This window comes from Syngnathus acus, chromosome 12 (genome assembly GCF_901709675.1).
Source record: "Syngnathus acus chromosome 12, fSynAcu1.2, whole genome shotgun sequence".
NCBI lineage: Eukaryota > Metazoa > Chordata > Actinopteri > Syngnathiformes > Syngnathidae > Syngnathus > Syngnathus acus.
The window spans coordinates 4,977,588-4,998,369 of NC_051097.1; the positions used below are offsets into that span (position 1 = coordinate 4,977,588).

A 20,782-nucleotide genomic window follows, 5' to 3' on the forward strand; every position below is an offset into this window, starting at 1 on the left:
GGTGGACGCCAGGGCAGAAGGGGGACGGACGCCTTTTCCATGACATCAGCAGTTTGGACGCACATCAGTGGAGCTAGCCCACAAATCAATCCGAGCTGCGTAGAATTGTTTCTCGCCGCCGCAAGAATTTGTGGCAGCTTAGAATATCTGAGTGCTTGGAAATCCTCAAATCTTGCAGATCAGCAGCAGCGTCGCGGCCCAAAATAACAGTGACAGCATCTTGAAAATCAACAGTTGAAAATGTATTGAGCAGATAGTTGCAGCCAGTTGGTTTTCTTCAACTGCTTTGGCAAGCCAACGGGGCCTCCGCTCGGAATCTGACTCAATGCTGCAATCCATGGGCAATACCTGCTAACTTTTCACGTGGCCATCCGCTTATTACATTTTGGATGGGGAAGAAGACACTGGAAAGAAAAGAAAGAGGAGGCATGGAGGAAATGAAAGAGAGTTGATGTACTGCCGAGAAGAGAGAGAGAGAGAAAACGAGAGAGCGTGGACAACATATAATACACTCTATCCCCCAAATGCTCATGAGTCATTCTTTGGAAAGGTTGTATGGGTCATTTAAGAACTAACTATCAACCTTTGCTTTGGGGGGGGCTGGAGAGGTCTTGTGCAACAACTGGCACGGAATATCTAATGCGGTCTCCTCAATTACAGTATATGCTGTTAAATCATTTTTTTATTTTTTTATTTATTTATTACATTATACATGTCCTACCAATCAAAAGCAGGGAAAATAAGAATTTTTTTGAATAATAATCTCCTCCAGGGGTACATCAATAGGGTGAGGAAGCAAAAAGGACAGGAGGCGGTTCACACAGGCCAACAATAAGATGGATGGGGTGGTAAATGAATTCCAACAAATGGACTGTCTGGTCTGGAGACTCACTTTTGTCGACAATTAGAAGCAGCTGAGGAGTAATCAGGAAGATGTTGGGCAGTTTGCAGGAGATGAGGACATTGTCCAACAATGCACACAGTCAAAAACAAATGGGAGGTACAAACCCATCAATCAATGACACATTTTTTGGGGTATGAATGATTCATGATTCAAGAGGCCATCTTAGTTGCGAAAATAATGAACAGCGGAGCAAATAATGAGTTCTTCGAACTGCAGCCTTGTGTTCATCGTCATTGTTAACAGAGAAGGATTAGACCTCCATATATATTGGAATTGACTAAATTTAGAAAATGTATTCAGAAACTGTGGTTTGAAAATAATTTTGCTGTTGGTAATTACTTTCAGTGTCCCAAACTGAGTGACTGCTGAGGTTTAGGTTTCAATCCTCCTGTGTTCAATTGAGTCCCTCCTAAGAATGACCAACATCAGTTAACTTGTAAACTGAAGGGTGGAATTATGCACTTAACATCTACTAGCCTCCGAAACATTATCACTATGTTGTACAATTTACTGCATGAGTTTTTAGCAAGCGGCCTTTTCAAACAGGAGCTTGTCTTATTTGCAATAGAAAGGCTGCTGCCATATAGCAGCCTCAGTAATGATCAAGTCTGATGCCAATTCCACTGAAAGTTTTATCTGGCTACTTGATTTAGAGTAGTGTGTTTGGCTGCAAACACATGTGCCCTCAGACGTAATTTCCACGTAAATTCGGCCCTTATCTGTCCAAAACAACGCTGTGAAGAATGCATAAACAAAGATAAAGTTTGAAATTAGCCTCTTTTTTTTTTTAAGTTCATGTAAGTAGATTTTTCTTGAGATTTAAATCAAAGCTCATTCCTCAAATATTCCTATCTACTGATAAAGCCATCATTGTGAAGCAAAAATGTTGTTAGAATTGTGTTGTTATATTAAAAGCTGTGTGACAAATGTATGTGTTTTGACAGATATCTGTTTTGGTGGAATAATTGCTATGAAGTTAGGATTTTGTAATTGATTAATTTTCTTAGCAAACTGTATCGCTTTGATGTCATGTTTTGATAATCAATAGCTGTGTACATACTGCCTAGATGTCATCATTCCTACTGATTTAAATCATGGACCATTTTTTTTTTGTGTTTAAGGGGCAAAGGTGAGCTTCTCAAAATAGAGCAATCAATTCTTCCAGTGATAGCCACAACATTATGTGAGCTTGTCTATTAGAGGGTAGAAAAGCTAAAGCCTGTTGCTTTGCTTCTCCCTCTGAAAATACATTGGGACAAAGGTGCAAAATACAATGAAAACAGCAAGGGCCCCAAAAGAGACCCCTGTGGAATACCATACGCCAGAGGGCCGAGCGGGACCTAGGCTAACACAAAAAGTCCTGCCAGCCAGATAGGATCTAAACCACTGTAGAGCACTACCACTAATGTCCTCTTACAATATATTATTAGATTATTATTACTAGATGTCTCTCACGTTCTATTTCTGCACGATGATTGGATGGTGCGTCTGAGGCGGAGCTGAGGTCACGATTAGGCCAAGATTAGTTTTAAGTCACTAACATGGCTAATCACATTGCTACCACGTTGCCTCTTTTATCAATTTTAGCTTAAGGAGAAGCCTCAGAGGTGAATTTCTTAGAATCTTGGCAGATTCCGCTATTATTTCCCAGACACCCCTATCATTGTCACTCCTTGCACATCATTGCAGAATATTGAATATTACCACAAAGCTGATTATGTTTCTTGTTGTGTTATCTAGTGCAGTTCACAGTATGATGCTCAAGCACGGTTGTTGTTTTTGGGAGTTTACTGTATAGCTTGCCTGCCCAAGTAGGGATCTGATGAAATACTGCCCAGACAGCAATAAGAAATGGTTCAACCCATCTATTTATTACTACCTCGGAGAGTCAAGATGTTTTGGCCTCAGATGTTTTGCTTCGGTAAACTTGAAACCTGCCAAAAAAGTTGCTGAAAATCTTCACTGTCAGTTTTCATTACCAAATATCTGCACGTTTTCCAGCAGCGCTTTTCTATTTTTGTATTATTGCACCAGAGCTCTGTATAATGATCCTTTGTCAATTTTTTCAGGAATTAAAACAGGTGCCAGTTCACTTTCAAATCTCCATATTGTTCAGGTTAACCAAGCTTGGAGGAAGATGTTTTTCTTTGAGCTTTAGAGGCTCTTAACATTTTTGAAACTGGAAGCAAAGGTTGTACAAAAATTCTTGGCTTATGATAGAAGAACATCATAAACACCTTCCAGGTTTGTCCTAAAATTTGGACTCGTTCAACATTACAATTTGATTGTAGTATAGCCAAGGCCTTCTCAAAATAACCTTGCTACTTTGTCCAATGACATACTACAGTTATGTACTGGTACATACTTCCAAGGTTTTTTAAAAAACAAAAACAGTGAACAATGTCTGCTCATGAACAAAACCGTCTAGGTGTACATTGAAAATGACCAAATGTTAAAAATGAAAAAAGAAGACAAAAAAACAGTTTTTCCAGGAAAACTTGATAAACAGCATCCAACTTACTTGTAGAGACTGTCAGGCTCCAGGCACTTGAAAACAACGGAATAAAGCAGCGTGTGGGGATGTTCGCCACTCCTTTTACCGGGCACAACACAGGAAGAACCCAAACCCGAGAAGAGATCATCCAACAAGCTCAACACTTCACCTGGCAGGGAAATGGACAGAGTTAGTACAAACAGAGGTTCTACAAGAAAGGTCCGTTGATTTTTTCTTTACCTATACAGAATATGAAATACTTGAAAAACATTTCAAACAAATGTGGCATGGTTCTGAATAATTTTAAGGAGTAACTGTGAGTATATCTTAAAAAATATATACATATAAAACTGTATGGTAATAGTTTGCAACCAAGCTGATGTTTTTTTTTTTTTTAGGCATACAGCAAGGGTGGCAGCTAACAAACCCACAATACTATTTTCCAGAGCTTGTGGCGATGATGGAAAGGTGGGAGCTATCAAAACAGTTGAAAAGCTCTGAAAAGGTTAGATTTCCAACTATTTCTACACACATGCAAAGGGCAGCTTAGTTTGAGTTTATAACACAAGCGCCAACTTGTAAACACAGGGCTAATCTGGCTGGCAAGCCACAAAGTAAGAAGAGAAGTTCGAGAAAGGACGGAAAAGAACTCCATGAATGAGTGATTTGACCTTTCTGTAGCAATAAACGTGAGTATACAAAAGACTTTCCTAAAATGCATTCCTGTGCTGTTTCTCTTTCGAAGGTTTAACCTTTTCAAATTTAGACAAATTCAGCATATGATTTGTCTTCATATTTGCTGCACTTTTATTATTTATTATTCTAGATATTCGTACATCAATGATACTAATTGGACATAGTATATATTTAAAGGGTGAAGAAAGGGTGAAATTTACATTTAAAAAAAACAATAACATAAAACCGATCACATTTCATGTTTGGCATGAATAAGTCACGGTAGCAAAGTAGCTGTCTTGGTGTGCCGGTGTGCCCTTGGGCAAACATGCAAGATTGAATGGAAAAGAGAAGTGAGGCTCCGTTCAAATCTTGCTATCAGTTTCAAAACTGCAGAGTCTCCCTCTAAGTTATAAAGTCCGTTTATATCGAAGAACCAAGGGTTTGTTAATTTTTATTTTATTTTATATGGCTTGTCTTTTCAATTCTAACTATAATTTACCAACCTGAATTGATGGAAACTCTGCTCAAAACTTTACAGTTATATTAACTGCTGTTTCTGCTGCCTGCTTTATACTAAATAATCACTCTCACCACCAAAGTAACTTACAGGCCAGCATTTTATGGAATAATAATTATCCCACCCCCGCTTAATTAATCATCGATATAACTGCCAACAATCTATTTACTACATTTTAAATGGTTTAGCTTCATCACGCCTCTGTTTCACCTTTCACTGTGAGTAAATATGAAAAGAATGTCAACTGGGTGCCAGTTTTCAGTGCAAAACAGCACCGTGAAGAAAAACTGAGGAGGAAAGAAAAATGAGAGCGGAGAAAGGGTGAAAAATAAGTTAATGACGCTGCGTGACGGATTAATGATGTCAATCAGTGCTGCAATAATTAGAGCAATGCCTGTCTGCATAAGTAAAAGCCACTCAGGATGGGTCAAAGTGAATATAGTATGTCATTACCACATACTCTTGACCCATATAAATCCAATGATAGGCCTACTGACTCATGCTTCTCTTGCGTAAGCTTGTCCATGGCATCTGTTTAATCTGGTTCTAGCAGGATGTAGCTCAATGATGGTTTGGCTTCACCCCTTCCTCTTATATACATGGTAGATCATATATTCAGGGTGAACAGTATATAACTATAATTAATTATGATTCATATGCATCCAAGTACCACTGATAAACTGCACGTTACCTTTGAAACATTTATCCAGGTGTAAAAAAAAAAAAAAACATTTCATGTTTGTCTTGGTATTGAGAGGATAACTTAGAAAATTGACCCCAAATTTAAAACTATAACTGCTCCATGGAAGTCCAAAACCAAAACATCACACTAAGAGGAATGTGCCTCAATGGTCCAAACTCTCAGTTTAGCATTTAGGAAAGCATTCTTCAAAGGTTTCAAACCCAAACTTAGCACTTCAGAAACGGTACCTGAAAGGTCCAAAGGCCAAACTTAATTTTGCTGAAATTGTCCCCTGGAGATATGAAATTAACTTAACGTTTAAGACACTTTGCTTCAAAAGTCCAAAAACCAAACTTAACATATTCTTACAAGATCTAAACATTTTGGAAACTGTCTCTCAAAAGTCTGAAAGCTAAATTTGCGGAAACATTCTGATGAAAGTCCAGAACCCAAATTTGGGATTTGGGAAATCATCTCTTTAAGGTACAAACCCAAAACTTAACATGTGAAAGTTAACATTTGTCCTTCGACCAACCAAAACCCAAATTTAACACTTACACGATAGTCAAAAATCAAAATGTAAAATTTGTGGAATTGCCCATTGAATGGCTAAAACCCAGCAATGATTTATACCATTTAACCTATGAAATTCAAACACCGACTTGGTGTTTGAACCAAAGTATGGAATAAAACTATTATTAATTGATGTAACTTAATCCATCGTCTTTTAAAAGCATATATAGTATAAAAGGATAGCATGACCCACTTAGGTGGTGACACATGTCAAGGGGTCATAAGTAGATGTCACATGGTACATGTGTCTCTAAGCACGAGAACTTGACAGGGAACAAACAACGAGCTGACAACATCTCAGTGAAGCGTGAGATGGCTACTATATTATCATCCCTTTAAGCTCTTTATGTTTGTTTAGAATTAAAAGCCCTTACTGACAGAACCAAACCAACGCATTCCATGGGTCACCAGCTAAAGTATCGGATGTACCATCATAACCACGCTTGAAATGTACTTTTGGCATTCGGTAAATGCCACATTGTGAGAAGCTAACCAAAATGAGGATAACATGAGGAGATCATTTTACCTGCCTTAATCCTGCATCCACTAAGTGATGTTATGACGAGAAGATGTCAAATCACTTCCAGTTTATTTATTCCAAAACAAAATACAAATGGACCTTCTTGAGGTTTAATGTTGGATAGTAGTTGTATGATTAAAAAATGGGGGCACTTTTTTGGTATCATTCATTTATACTGTATTTAGATGATGTTATGTCAATGGGTTATAGATTTACTAACATGGGAAAAATAATGTGAAAAGTGTTTCTTATAAACTATATGTGTGGAATGGGGACCAGTTCTCAAGAGGTAGAAAAACACTATTTTTTGGGATCCCGGAGAATCTTCTTTTTAGCACTTAGCCCGAAAAAACCCCAACTCTAATTCCCAGGTGTTACTTGCTTGTCACACTTAACACATTTGCAACTAATCAGTGGTGTTACTGTAACAATTAATATCGTGTGACAGATGCATTACAGTCAATGAAAAGTCATATTGTGTAGTGAGGTGGGATTTAGATTGAAACAACGGTGAAAATCAAAATACCTTTTTGTCATTTCACACATATGCACAAGTTCTGGGAAAGTATAAACATTATATTTTATAATTAGGTATATATTAAAAATGCCAGTCTGTCATCATCTGACTCATCTACTGCCCACTATTTGGTAGTTTAAATGGCTCAAATACCGATCGAAAGTTATTCGATAGTCAGATTGGAAAATTGTTTGGTAGGGACACTAATGAAACCCAACCAATGCTCAATAAGCCCAAACTCAGCACACAGCTGGCAAAAATTACAGCCCCTAAAATTCTATTACTGTAAAAGCCATTTTGCGTGTTCTCCGGCTTACATGGCGATTACAAAAAGCTGATGCCAAGGGATCTTTTTTGGAGGCGGAGAGGGAACAAGTTATAGCAAATCACAGGGAGGTGCAGAGGGACTATGTGTGTGTGTGTGTGGGGGGGGGGGGGGGGGGGGGGGATGCTGAAATGCATGATGTAATTCCGTTCAATCAAACATATTTGGATAAGAAGCGCCTGACCCAGACTAACCCCAGGTTGTGATGTTGTGAGAAGACAAGGAAAAGCCTGGCAAACTGCCGTAACAAAACAGCAAAGAAAACGGATGGGAAGGAAATTCCGAGAAGATCGTCTCATTTGAACATTATTGTGCTCAAAGGGAGCAACCAATTACACATAATGAGCTACTTTTTATATCTAGCAATTAAGTGCAGAAAGATATTGTATACATCAATGATGATGTTATTAATAGTACTAGAATTTGGGTGTTAAAGCGATTATCATTTCTGTCAGTGTTTTGGTTTTCGGGCTTGGTGTCCCCATTTCAGTTTTGTCCAAGAGCTTTTGTTTTGGTGCGTCTCTACTCCACATCCAGCAGCTTTACCACCAAAATTCTTATAACTGCAACAATCAGAAAGTATTTCTGGGATGCTCATTTCCATGCTCGTTCGTCATTATCATCGGGGTCTTGACCTGACTGCATTTTGTAGTGGAGAAATGCTCCCTTTTGATGGTGTCTGGCACTTTGCAGAGGTGTTCTCTTCACAGATGAATCCCAGACAACATGTATGGTGGCATGTGGGTGAGTGGTTTGCTGATAACAATGTGTGTATTGTGTTGGCGGCGGGGTCAATAGACATAGGTGCATTTTACTGACGATTGATTTTGTGGCAAAATATATTGTGTTGTATATAACAATAATTATTAGTATTTATCATTATTATTTAGCATGTTTGTGTTGCAGGTGGGGCAGAAAAAAAAATCAAACACTTTATGTTAAGAATCAAATGAATGAAATTAACGTAGGACACCAATGAGGAAATGGGAGACAATTGATCAAAAATAATACTGGGACTCTTCTTGGCTCAAACATTTATGTTTATTGCCTAAGCATGATGTTTAATATGTAGATAAAATCTACTACTGGTAGGAATTAATTGCTCTTCAAAGGCAGCCAAGCACGTCGTTCCATTTTTCTTTTTTGGCCGGCAACACAACAGCTCGATCGCTCAACGGCCTGGTTGTCATTATCATGGGTCTTCGCATCACTGTAAGAGTGCTTGCAAATATTCCACTTCATGTATCCACTTGACTGTATTCTTTTCTTCTCCCTCCAAACATGTGCGCCACTTGTATACGACCCGATCACCACATAAAGAGGATTATGTAAATTACAATTTCAACAGTGATAATTGGAACTTCACAATGTAGTGATGCATTGCCGTCTACAATCTGGGTCTCAAGTTGGATGACTAACCTTGTCCTTTTATACAAGTTTGTGGTGTTTCTCTCCTTAGAAAAAAACATCTCTTGGGAAATAATGGAAGCTGCATGTTAAATCTTGGATTAACTGCCAGTAAAATTTTTAAAGTTTTAAATTGACCCTCGGAAACAATTGCTGCGGCGGCTGACTTGACATTGAAACTTGATTTAATCGAAACATTATTAAAAAAAAAATTAATAAAAAAATAAATTTTGACCTCATTTGAAACAGGTTTCAGTCAAAGTCCAAAACAAAATATAGGCTAATCTTTCATTTTGGGTTCATATTTTGATAAGCGGTTCAGATAATGAATGGATGTCTGGATTATATCTGACTCCAGAGGAATAGTGCTTCACCAGTTACCAGTCATGAACCTCACCGCATGTCACTCCAAAGTCAGCTGGGATAGACTCCAGCTCACCCACGACTGACGACAAGTGCTTTAGAAAATGGATGGATGGCTCTGACCATTCATCTGTAACGTAGTGGTTAACATAGCAGACAGTGAAACCCCAATGGGAGTGATTTATGCTTAATGCTCCATCCACGTTTGCCCTGTGATTGACTTGAGACCTTGTCTAGGGTGAAAGTGTTAAAAGACACCAAGATTAAGCATCTGGAATTATGATCAATAGGAACTAAGTGTATCTTAGTACATTCAATAGTGCATACCGTGGAAGGATTTATCACTTTCGGTTTTGGATAGCACCTCACAAAAACTGAAAAAAATGAGTAACTTTCCTACTAAAATGCAACGTTCAAGCTGGTACATTCTTGTGTATCACTGCCAAGTCAGCATGAAGAAAGTAAGAGAGTCTTACTCCTATTTATGCCCTGAATGGCAAAACGAATCAGACTCAGTGCCCGGCGTAAATGCGTTTGCTATTGATCAACATAAGTTATATCTCGAATTCATCACGTTCAAAGATTTTTCTTTCATTGCACTTGTTGTAAGTGGCCCAAAACAAACAATAATGAATAAAATGTGTAGCTTGTCAAAAATATATTCTGTAGATCAGGGGTGTCAAACTCATTTTTTTTCGTGGGCCGCATTGTAGTCATAGCTTCTTTCGGAGGGCCATTATGACTGTCAACCCAAATAAATGTATGAGCACCTCATATTCTATACAGTAAAAGCAACAAAACAAACTGACAAATAACTCGTTTTCAAATCAGACGAGTAAAAATTGGTCAAATATAAAAAAAAAAGATATTATTAAAAGTGAAAACAATTTGCAATTCTAGTAATGACACACGAATTTGATGCACAATTTGTCTTCGCGGGCCACATAAAATGATTTGGCGGGCCGGATCTGGCCCCCGGGCCTTGAGTTTGACACCTGTGCTGTAGATCATAGGAGTGGCTGAGCATTAAAAAATGGTAAAGGAAAATAACGTGACACTGACGACGTGTTTGTGAGGAGGCAAAACGGGAAAGAATGGGCGGGAAAAAAAAGAGAGAGAATGCAGAAACCCCTTGGCCCCCTGCCTGCGATCTGCAATCTGCTGATGGCGAGGCTCGTGATGAGGAGGTGCACGGAATCCATTTTTAGCGATGAGGTCATCTTTAATTAACAAAACAAAGAGAGTCAGCTGTGTCACTCCAATCTGTTATCTGCACCCGTGCTCAAGGACGCCGGTTATCTCCATATAATTCAATCTCTTTGAATGAGGGCTTATCGACGCAATTGTGCAATGACGGCGCACTTACATAAACAAGGGAGTGGGATACCTCGTTGGAACGTGAGGAAACTAAAAGAGAGACGTTCCAAATGTCATGGGCAAAAGGATCAAATGGTTGGTCGCTTTTTTTCCACTGCAAAATTGTCTGGGATGACATCATTCCATTTCTCCTGCCCGTTATTCCCGACGGACTCTCGCTTGCCTACATTTTCATACAAACGTTTCACGCTTCCTGCCGATTCTCGCAGTCGCTCCATCCTGACCAGAAAAATAAAACAGGTCTCATGACACGCACAGAATGGAGCGTAAGTTTTTAATTAGTATTAAACATGCGCACGTGTGCAGACGTAAAAGTGTCGCCTCGGCAAAAGTGTGATTTAAAGACACCGAATTAGCGGTTGACAAAACAATGGCATCGAGGAAAGGTGATGAGTGAAGCCAGAAGCTTCGTCATTCACTCGTCAGGTATACGAGGCGCCTTCCACTTAAGCATTTTATGAGACACTTTTCATAACGATTTTGGCACCTTCTCTTTCCCTTTTGGGAGCTCACCGTGAGAGACAGGAAATACAGACGTCTGACGTTACAGACTAGGTAAGCCGCTAATCATTCCCATGCCGTCAAAACATAACACGCAATTTACTGCAAAACAAACTCAAATGGCGTAAACCACGTGAGGTGTTTTCCTGAATTTGCAAAGTAGAAACCTTAAACCTGCAGTTTCTCTCGATTGACCTACATAGCACTGCTGGATCACATTTGGAAATTGATTACGGGTTGAAAGGGCAGGTTAAAAGGCCATGCCTAAAATGTCAATAAATTACCTTTTTTAGACAAAACGCACTACAACTAGTATGCCGATGAGCTGATGAGCAATTTTGACTTTTGCATCAACGTTCCATAATGCCCAACCTGCCACTAATGCATCAGTACTGCTTATTCAAGCAGCTGCTTTATGAACGCTGCCCCTGACTTGGTGTGCCATCTAGAGGACGCCAAAGTAAGACCCCAGTCTTTTGGGTCCTTCCCAAGAGCAATCCCAAAGAGGTATTGAACGGGAAAAGGCAGGTCCAAAACATGTTCTATTAAAATATTTTGATTGCTGTAATCATGATAATCATTCTTGCAGGTATTAGAGGAGCTACTGTACTTGGCGAGATAAATCTAAGAAACATAGACCTTTTTTTTGTGGGTGAGCTAGTGGTAGCATCTCCTTTACTTTTACCGACTTGCATTGCCAGAGTGAAGGTGAACAATGCGAATGCAACTTTGAGCAAATCAGATACGTGGTCACACATCTGACTTGCTCAATTCAATATGAATAAATCAACAATAAGTTTTCAACAAACTGTGCACGCAGGCTTCCATCTCAATTGGAAGGTAATCAGTGATGCCATAGACATGAAACATGAAAACATCCTCATTAAAAAGTCAAAGCTAATATGAAGGTACCACCCATATCACCCTTTATTTTTCATAACCATACACAGCCTCAACAATAAGACCCTGGAAGTGATTAAACCCATGAACATTATTTCCACTAAGAATTAATCGTTTGTTGTATGATCGGCGTCCTGGAACACAATGTGGTCGACCTTAGTCTCCCCTGTAAGCCGGGCCTCCAATGACTTATCTCCCATTCCTTGACACAGGAAGAAACAGGCCGGGGTGATGTTTTTCTTCACTAACTATTCAAACAGCTCATGTTTGGAGTCCTTTCACTTTTCCACACCCGGCGCACTCAGTCGAGACCGCACGCTGTGAATCAGCGAGTCACAATTTACATGCCAATGGGGATGAGTTATCATATTTGAAGACTATAAATGCCATCACAACTCACCTTTACATTTGCTTTTATTCAGCAATTGGGATGATCGACTGCCATCTGTGGTGACCTCATCTTCACCTGCACTTCATCTATGTGAGTCAGTGTTCCTCTCGCCACAGTTGTGGGAACAGGTGATCCCTCTCTGTCTGCTCCAAATCTACGCTTGGCTCCAGAAGTGTTTTTTTGTTACGTCAGGGTCTGTGCATTTTTATGAAAATGACCTCTGGAAAGCCCGTCGTGCTCAATTATGACTAAACAGGATGCGCTGATCAAACACGTTTTTATAACATGAACTCAGAAATTGGATTCATCTTTAGAATTGCATGACCATCACAACAATTTTTATCTAGAAAATCAGCTGATGACCATAGATTCAGAAAACAACTGGCCCCTCAGCAATTTGAGCAATATAATTTAACTCGTTCTCTGCCAGCACAGTTAAAATGGATATTTGACGTCTACGAGATAACAGATAACGATTATCCATACAAATTGAGTTGAATGCTGACATTAATAAAATATAGCTGAGAGGATAGCAGCTAAAGCCAGTCAGTGAACGATGTGTACATTATTTGACTTTATCAAATTTTATTATATAGTGGCTAACGTTTCATTGCAAATTCTGAAAATGAAAACACAATCGCTGTAAATTCCGAATTGGTTTTTACGATGGCCCAATTTAATTCACTTTACATAATATCGTACTGGAACAATATTCTCAAAATCATCCCAATCGGCGTTATGGGAAGGATTGTGTTCCACTTTGCGGATTTGTGTGTCTTCGTGCAAAGGTGAAGAGATTTCATATCCAAGATTTGACAAGGCTGGGCATAAAATGCAAAGACTTTTGGCATAGGTTAAGTTCGCATTGCTCGCTGCAGATGCGCATACCACTTAGCAACACAGTCCGGTGCCAGGCGATGTACAGCCAATGACATTAGCAGACACATAAAATCATTCCTGGAGTTTGGATCAAACAGGAGGTAGTCACATCAGCGGCATTTTTGGGATGCTGCCTTTAGATTACATTACATTCACAGGCAAGACACCAAAGGACTTGGAAGATTGCATTCATTTACGAATCATGCAGGAAGCTGTTACAGAGGGGAAAAAAAAACATATCCAAAGAGTCACTGATTATCAACAGACTTCAGCTAGACCTCTGACAGTATGTACTGGAGGACAGGTAGCATTTCCTCCTCCTACCGTAGTCTAGACAGCTCTGGCATTCAAAATATGGCTTGAAAATCCATGGACACGTTTCCGTGCACATTCCTCAAAGGGTGCACTCTTGACTGCGTGACTCATGCGCTGACGTTTGCATGCAGCTGCCTCCAAATCGCCAAATTCAAACCATCATTTTTATTTACGTAGCCTCAGTGAGATGCCATTAACAGGATGTAGGGTGATTCTTCCACCAACTCCCTCAAATGAGAGTAAATTTGTGGGTCAATTTAAATGACACCCATAAATAGGCAGGAAAAAAAAAATCAACTTTAGATAGCCCATGTCTAAAGTCTGATAATAAACAGCAAGACTGAAGGTGAACAAGGTCTTGTAATAGATTCACGGCAGCCATATTCTATTCCAGAGGAGACTGAGAATACGCTGGAGATGTTCAAGGTGTTTATTTTTGCCATTTTTGGCCATGTATCCCCAAAAGTTCAAATTGTACCAAATAGAACTGTTTCTAAGCTTAGACTGCTTCAAGGGTTAGGAATCCACCTTAGAACAGATAACAATCCAAAGTTGAAATAAGTTGTGACGTAAGAACATCGAGCAGAAGAATTACTCTCAAAAGTGCAACAATCATTTAAAAAAAAAAAAAAAGTCATCCTAAACTAAGTGCACCAATGGAGCCAAACCCAAACATCAAACTGTTTCTTCCAAGTTTGAGCCTTGACTTCTGATTCTGGATTTTTCCTTACCATTGTCAATTGTGGGTTTCTGTAAATCAGGCGACTAATCCTTTATTGCGTGTGTACCACTCTTTAGATGTTAGATGTAAGGAAAAGGACCGACTGCTTGGAATCATCACACACACTTGGAAAATATGAAGAAGGAAAAACTCCAGTAAACCACCACGATGCCCCTGAGCAAAGAATTTATCCTGCTCGTGGCCAGTGGTGGAAGGTTGGTTAGCCAAGGAATGTGAGTTTCCTTGTCCGTCAAAGTCGAAATTTTGAATGATTGACATTGCGAAATTGTTATTTCACAGTTTCCGAAAGGTGGGTAAGTGAATTCTGGACTTTTGCTTTCATTAAGCTGTCTTCCATTTTCCTAGGAAGCGCCTTGAAGTTTATCCCTTAAAGACGATGCCAAGTAGGAAGATCGGCCAGTACCAATCCAATAATTTCCAAATAAGTCAGTGTAAGTGTGAGAAAATTATACATCTCAACACTGCACAAGATTATTTGCTGAGTCCAGAGAACAAGATCTCATCATTTTAAGAACCCCCTATTATTTCATAAATCTTCCGCTGCGATGCCATCCAAGTATGTATCACTGATTTCTGTCCTACCCGAGTCGGAGAACAATGGCGGCGTTAAGCAAGCTCGCCGTTTTCAGAATTTACCCTGAAAGTGGAGTAAGTGCATGGCGGTCGCTGCTGATAATTCACGGTGGACTATTCGCATGAGGCATTTGCCAAATGAACTGCGCCTCCATGCAAATTCACTCTCATAACCGTTGCCATTTTTTTTTCCCTCAAACACATCATTCCACCAGTTTTCCAGAACTGCAGGAGTGCGCTGTATAATCACACACTTTATTAATGGTAGAGAGGGGGGGCGAAGGTGAAAAATGAAGATCAAGACGTCTAATCTGTAATAGACGCTTCGCAACGACATGATTTATAGTGGTGACTGGCACATAGCAGAGTGAGTCACCCACACCATCTGCCCCTTCCAACCACCTTGCTGGGGCCCATGCTTCATCAGCACTCCTCCCAGGGGTGATGGATGGCCTGTCCATACTTCCCAATGACTAAAGTCAACTCCCTCCACACCAATATTACTCAATTCCTATCACCCTTCCTCTGACTCACCCTCGGAAGCGCCATGGCTACGTTTTGCTACTCTGCAGCAAATTAGGGTCAGCAACGTTTGTGCCCCAGACCACATTTTCTTCATTTAAGATCCAACTCACATCAGTCAGCATTTCTTCACTTGGAGAAAAGAGATTTCCATGAAGACACCTCATGTGGTGGAATTTACTCAACTGCAGAAGGGTGTAGACGTAAATGGGGAGGCTCTTTATTTACATGGTTTGTACGATTAAAGTGTACATTAGTCAAACTTCTCTTCTTGGAGCATTCAAAAGAGGGTGTTAGAGATAGCGACCCGAGTTTAGCTTAGCTGTCAGCACGCACAACTGGCACCAAAGGTATCCATTTTCTTTGTCACCAGCCAATGAAGGGTAAACAAATAGACAGCTTTTCAACCTATTACAGCGTTTTAGCCATGAGATTGTTTTTTTAACAGAGAATATTGACACTACTGTATTTACATCGTTTGTTTACGATGCGACAGATGTTTTTCTAGATTTTGAAACTGGTTGAGGTTATGTAATTAGTGTTAATTAAATAAAATGAGATGTAATAAGAGTGTTCATAAACTAGAATTAAAGCTTTACTTGAGTTTTAGCAAAATTTCAAACTTCTCGTTCATTAGATAATCATAAACCCCACGAGCTCAGCGTTCTGAACATTTTTGTCTGACATTTTTAAGAAGTTCAAAATGCAGACATTAGGAGTTTGTGACGTATTTAGGGCTACATTTTTGGAAAATTATATCAATTCCTGGAACATAAACAGAGACTCACAAAACATTGTGGCGTGATTACGTCAGATTCTACTAGACTGCTTATCGTCTCTACATAACAAAGATATCATCTTCAACACTGCACAGTTTAGAAACATGTGGTAAGTCTCCACAACGTAATTTATCTGACAGCCTGTTTACGCTTTCGATGCTGCTGTTTGGTTTACTGACTGATTTTTGGGCTTGAGTCTACTATGGACTTCTCATACAGCCCCCCCTGCTAGAATGATTAAGATCCAGGATTATTTCATACCTGTGTAGACTTCGGCCTCAGAGGGGTCTTCCACCCGTTTATGCTGAATGATGTAGTCTGAAACTTTGCAGCCAATCAGAGGCTCCACGTCCAACCACTCCAGGGCTACCATTGTGCTCGAAGGTTCCAGGTAAGGAGCGAGGCGTAAGCTGAAGAAAACCAGAACAAATGTCCAAGTGACTATATTATGAAGCAAATGATCAGTATAGCATTTTAATTCTACATTAAGTGTACTGTGTGACGAAGCTGTTTTCTGCTTTGTACTAAACTGTGGTGGAAAATTGTTGTTTCTATCTGATATTTTCCTATCAAATCCCTGGGTGCCTTTGATATGACCTGGAGTCAGTAGTTGATACAATCTTTAAGTGAATCATCAGGACACCTCGAATGAGAGTATGTTCCTGTCAGAGGAAAGGCTGACTGACAGCTATTAGGACTTGGGAACTGTCCTTGTGTCTGTAACTTTCTTAGCTGTGCGTGTGTGTAGATGGCGCATCCGTGCATCCATCCATAAAATCACTTTGATACGTGCATGAATTCTGAGGTGGCATGGCGTCGCCTCACACTTACACCGGCTGCCTGAGGGGACTGCAGTTAGGCAGGCCATCTCTGCTGAAGGCACTCAGGTCACAGCGACACCAGTTATCAATGACGTCGCCCTTTCCGGCACACCAATATGAGCTCATTGTGGCGCTCTTGAAGGCCTGTAAAGGGTAACAGGTGAGAGAAATGCAATTATCTCGGAGAACATGCACTGCCTGTCCATCTATGTGCCCCGCGGTCTGAGCACATACACACTAACGTAGGAATCATCATACTTATTCCTATACGATAACTCTCCTCTAGTCACTTCCTCTTCCATGTTCCCTAAAATAAATCGTGGAAATTGAAGTGTAAAGCTTAAAGCTAGCTGAAATGTCCTTCAGTGTATAAATATTCTTTTTATAAAAAGGTCTAGTCAGATGGGGCTCACTAAGATAGTAAGCACAGTTCACACACACACACACACGTAGACAGAGGGACCTTTTCAATTCCACTGCTCCCAATTACCGGAAGCGAGGAACATCTCACTAACATCGTCGAGCTTGCGCTGTGATATCATAGATGCGCTGTGACTTTCATGATGGAGGTGTGAACCCCCCCCCCCACGCCACCACCGCTTCGACGTCTACGTTTGTGCGGTCGTCTGTCTACAGTGGCGGCGGGGGGATGTGAGGCAATGACATCATCTCCTTGTACTGCTTCATTAGCCGCCGAAAGCAAAAATCAAATTTAAGAAGCTCAGTCATTCTCTAAAAGGCAGTGAAATGCCAATGGGAGCGTCCAGGCAGTAAAATATAATGTCAGGGCTTCCCTTAAAGCCGCAGGAGCCATATATGGAGTTCAGCACTCTGGCTTCCCCTGTGACGCAATTGGATCAATGGGGCACTCGGTTTATTTATGCGCCCTTAACTTAACTTTGGACAAGTGCTTGATCACGGTCACAAAAACAGGACAGTGGAAACACACAGAAACATTATCGCCGGGTACCAGGCGCCCAACATAAAATAACAAAGAGGAGCCACTCCTTTGTTCACATCAGGAGAAAAGCAAGGAACGCTACTTGAAGACCATCACCCTCTCGCACGTCGGCAATGCACACACACCAAATTAATTATTGATTTCCACAGTTGTTTCATTCAGATGGAGCAATGCCGAGGACACATGGGTTCGCGGTCCCGACCACGAAGGTAGACAAATGTAAACTTTCAAGCACTTCCCAGCAGAGGTGGGAGTAAGTAACATATGTGAAAGTTACAAGTAAGTCATAAGTCTTAATTTTGAAGTTCCAAGAAAGAGGAAATTTTTTTGAGTAAGAAAATCTGGCAAATCACACTTCTGTCTCTTCCCTGCTTGAAGCCATGTGGCTGCAAGAAAACAACGTTTGTAGGGGTCTTGTCAGCTATTGTCAGCAGGAAACGGGCCACGGACAAAGTCAAGACGTTTAAAAAAAAAAAAAATTGAGTTGAGGTCTACACAAAGCTCACAGATGAGACAAATCGGAGGTATGACCTCAGACGCTCGAGGCCCGCCATGCATTTGCCGCTATTTGAGAGCCCATATGGCGATGCACGATTGGCTGCATGGCTGCATATGTGAAAAAAATAGACAAAGCCATTACCACCGTGTTTATGTTTGACGAGTAATGCATGCCAATCCCTTCTGGGTAAACGCTGATTGTAAGGATGGTTTCAGGGATAGCGGAAGGTTGAAAGAGCTAACGTGGAGGTGACTCAAACACATTCAATAATCGCTGCTACTTTTCTTTTGTTCACTTATGAATTCCATTTTTAACAATACAGAGCAGTGAGCGGTCAAAGACACACACACCTTTGTCACTCTTCTACGATTTTGTATTATTATTATGATTTTACTAGACTGTCAAGCTTCCCAACGACAACAAAATTGAATTGACAAAAACGGCTCACGATAGGAAAAAAATAGTTGCCCACCTCTGGCCTGCATATTCACCCTATGAATAAGCCTGAGTCCTGACAAAGTGGTATTTGCCCAATAAATAGAAAATTTGACAAATAAATAATTAAATAAATAAATGTCCAGATTCTGTTCATCATTGTTGCACCAGCAGCTCCGTTTTTAGTCAGTTGATCCGCATAACAAAAAGTGTTAAGTAAAAAAAAAAATTATAATTTCGGTTAGTAATGGAATGCAGTGGAAGCGGCGGAGGTTCATGTGTCCATTGCTGCTACTTGATAACAAGATGATATCTTTTACTTCATTGATTATCCATAGATACATTTCTCAGAACACTATAGAGGCACATACATCCAGTCTTAGACTCATGGGAGGATAGGAAACAAATCATTATGCATTATGTTTCATTTTGGAAAGGTAGATATTTTGACAAAGATTCCAGATTTGCTTTCACTATCGATTGATGGCCCACATGACAATATTTTAATGAATGATTACATTTCAAACCTATGACGATAATACCTGAGCATCAGCGTCAACTCCGGCTACGAAATTCTCAGCGTTGACGTCATGCCACGGCAGACTCGCTGGCACCAAAACACGATTTGGAGCTTTAATTTTCGTAGAAGCCTGACGTGACTTACAAGAAGGCCTGGGAGGCCACTGTGACCTCTTAATGTATTAATCAGTTTGTGCACTATAAGATGACCATATTACTGTCCATCTTAAGCAGCTAATACAAGAAAACATTGGCCAGCTGGCCCACAGTATTGATTTATGAAGTGATCGCCAGTGGTGGTAAAGAGTCAGCCCACACAGGAGATTGCCTTTGGTGACGTACGACTGAGGACTTTTCGAGTGATTACCCAATAACAATTGCATCAGAAAAAAAAAGAAAATAATAATAAAAAATCTAATTTAGAGCTACATACATTTTCTTGGATCGGCAATATTCATACATAGGTTAAACCATCTCACTATATCTTGTTGTGTGGTTGGATTTGAAACCATTTATTGGAGCTGGCTCGGTGTACCGTATTTTCCGGACTATAAGGCGCACCGGGCGCACCTTCAATGAATGGCCCATTTTAAAACTTTGTCCTTATATAAGGCACACCATTAATACATCATGTCAGATTTTTAATTCAAATCAAATCATTCTCCATTTTATCTTTTTTATCTCAACTTCAGACGCAACAAATTACTTTATAATCACAAAATAATTATCAATAGTCTTTTTGATTCATGATACATAGTCTTCAGCGGGCCACTTATGATTGATTTCATGACACAATGCTTCGGGCCAGTTTAAATTTAGGAACTTGGTCCATATATAAGGCGGACCGGACTATAAGGCGCACTGTCGGCTTTTGAGAAAACTTTAGGTTTTTAGGTGCGCCTTATAGTCCGGAAAATAAGGTATTCACATTTTCTGTAAATTTAATGTACCAGGCTACCTCTGCAGTTTATCAAACACGTTCATGGTTGGTTTTTGTTTGCACGTTCAAGGAGGATTTTCATGTCTTTGGAGCCAATAAAGGGCACATTTGCATCAGAGTTTATTTAAATCTTGATTTTGGGCAGATATCTCTTTCAGACAAGCCCCCGTGAGGGGCGGGAATTGTGTGCAAGCATGACAGCAGCCTGCCTTCAAGATATAGAGCATTCTTAGCTGCTAAGCTCACAAGCAATTCGGTCAAAAGGCTCGCCATAACTCAATCATGGTAACGCAGGGCTAGTGGCAAGCTATTGCGTATATTCGCCGGGGTGTTTTTCTTTCTGAGGGTTCCTTTTAATGTGCTTGCCGTTATTATGCAGTTATTCAAGATCTCCATTCCAGTTAAGACCTGGTATAAGCAAGACCAGTTTGGGAGTTGATTAAATTAATAGCGCTGCATCACCAATGAAGCGAGCCTATAATCATAATGTCTTCCTTTCTCATCAACGGAAGTAAAATGACGATCGTGCATATACGTTTATGTAGTGTTCCAGCAATTTATAAAGAAGGTGCAATACCAGATTGCACTGCTCAGGGTGTTGCTACCTGATCTCATTTATGTTTAATGTTCTCGATACGGTTTACGCAA

At 40.1% G+C, this 20,782-nt stretch overlaps 1 protein-coding gene across 3 annotated transcripts in view; it reads right to left on the reverse strand.

The window, feature by feature from the left end:
• The window catches only part of LOC119131936 (astrotactin-2-like), a 165,866-nt gene that overhangs the window by 8,894 nt on the left and 136,190 nt on the right, over positions 1-20,782 (reverse strand). For all 3 annotated transcript variants that reach the window (XM_037266800.1, XM_037266799.1, XM_037266801.1), the window contains 3 exons: positions 16,791-16,924; positions 16,221-16,369; positions 3,426-3,567 (listed from right to left, as the gene is read on the reverse strand). In XM_037266800.1, coding sequence (XP_037122695.1) covers positions 3,426-3,567; positions 16,221-16,369; positions 16,791-16,924 — 425 coding nt within the window. The remainder of the gene's footprint in view (positions 1-3,425; positions 3,568-16,220; positions 16,370-16,790; positions 16,925-20,782) is intronic.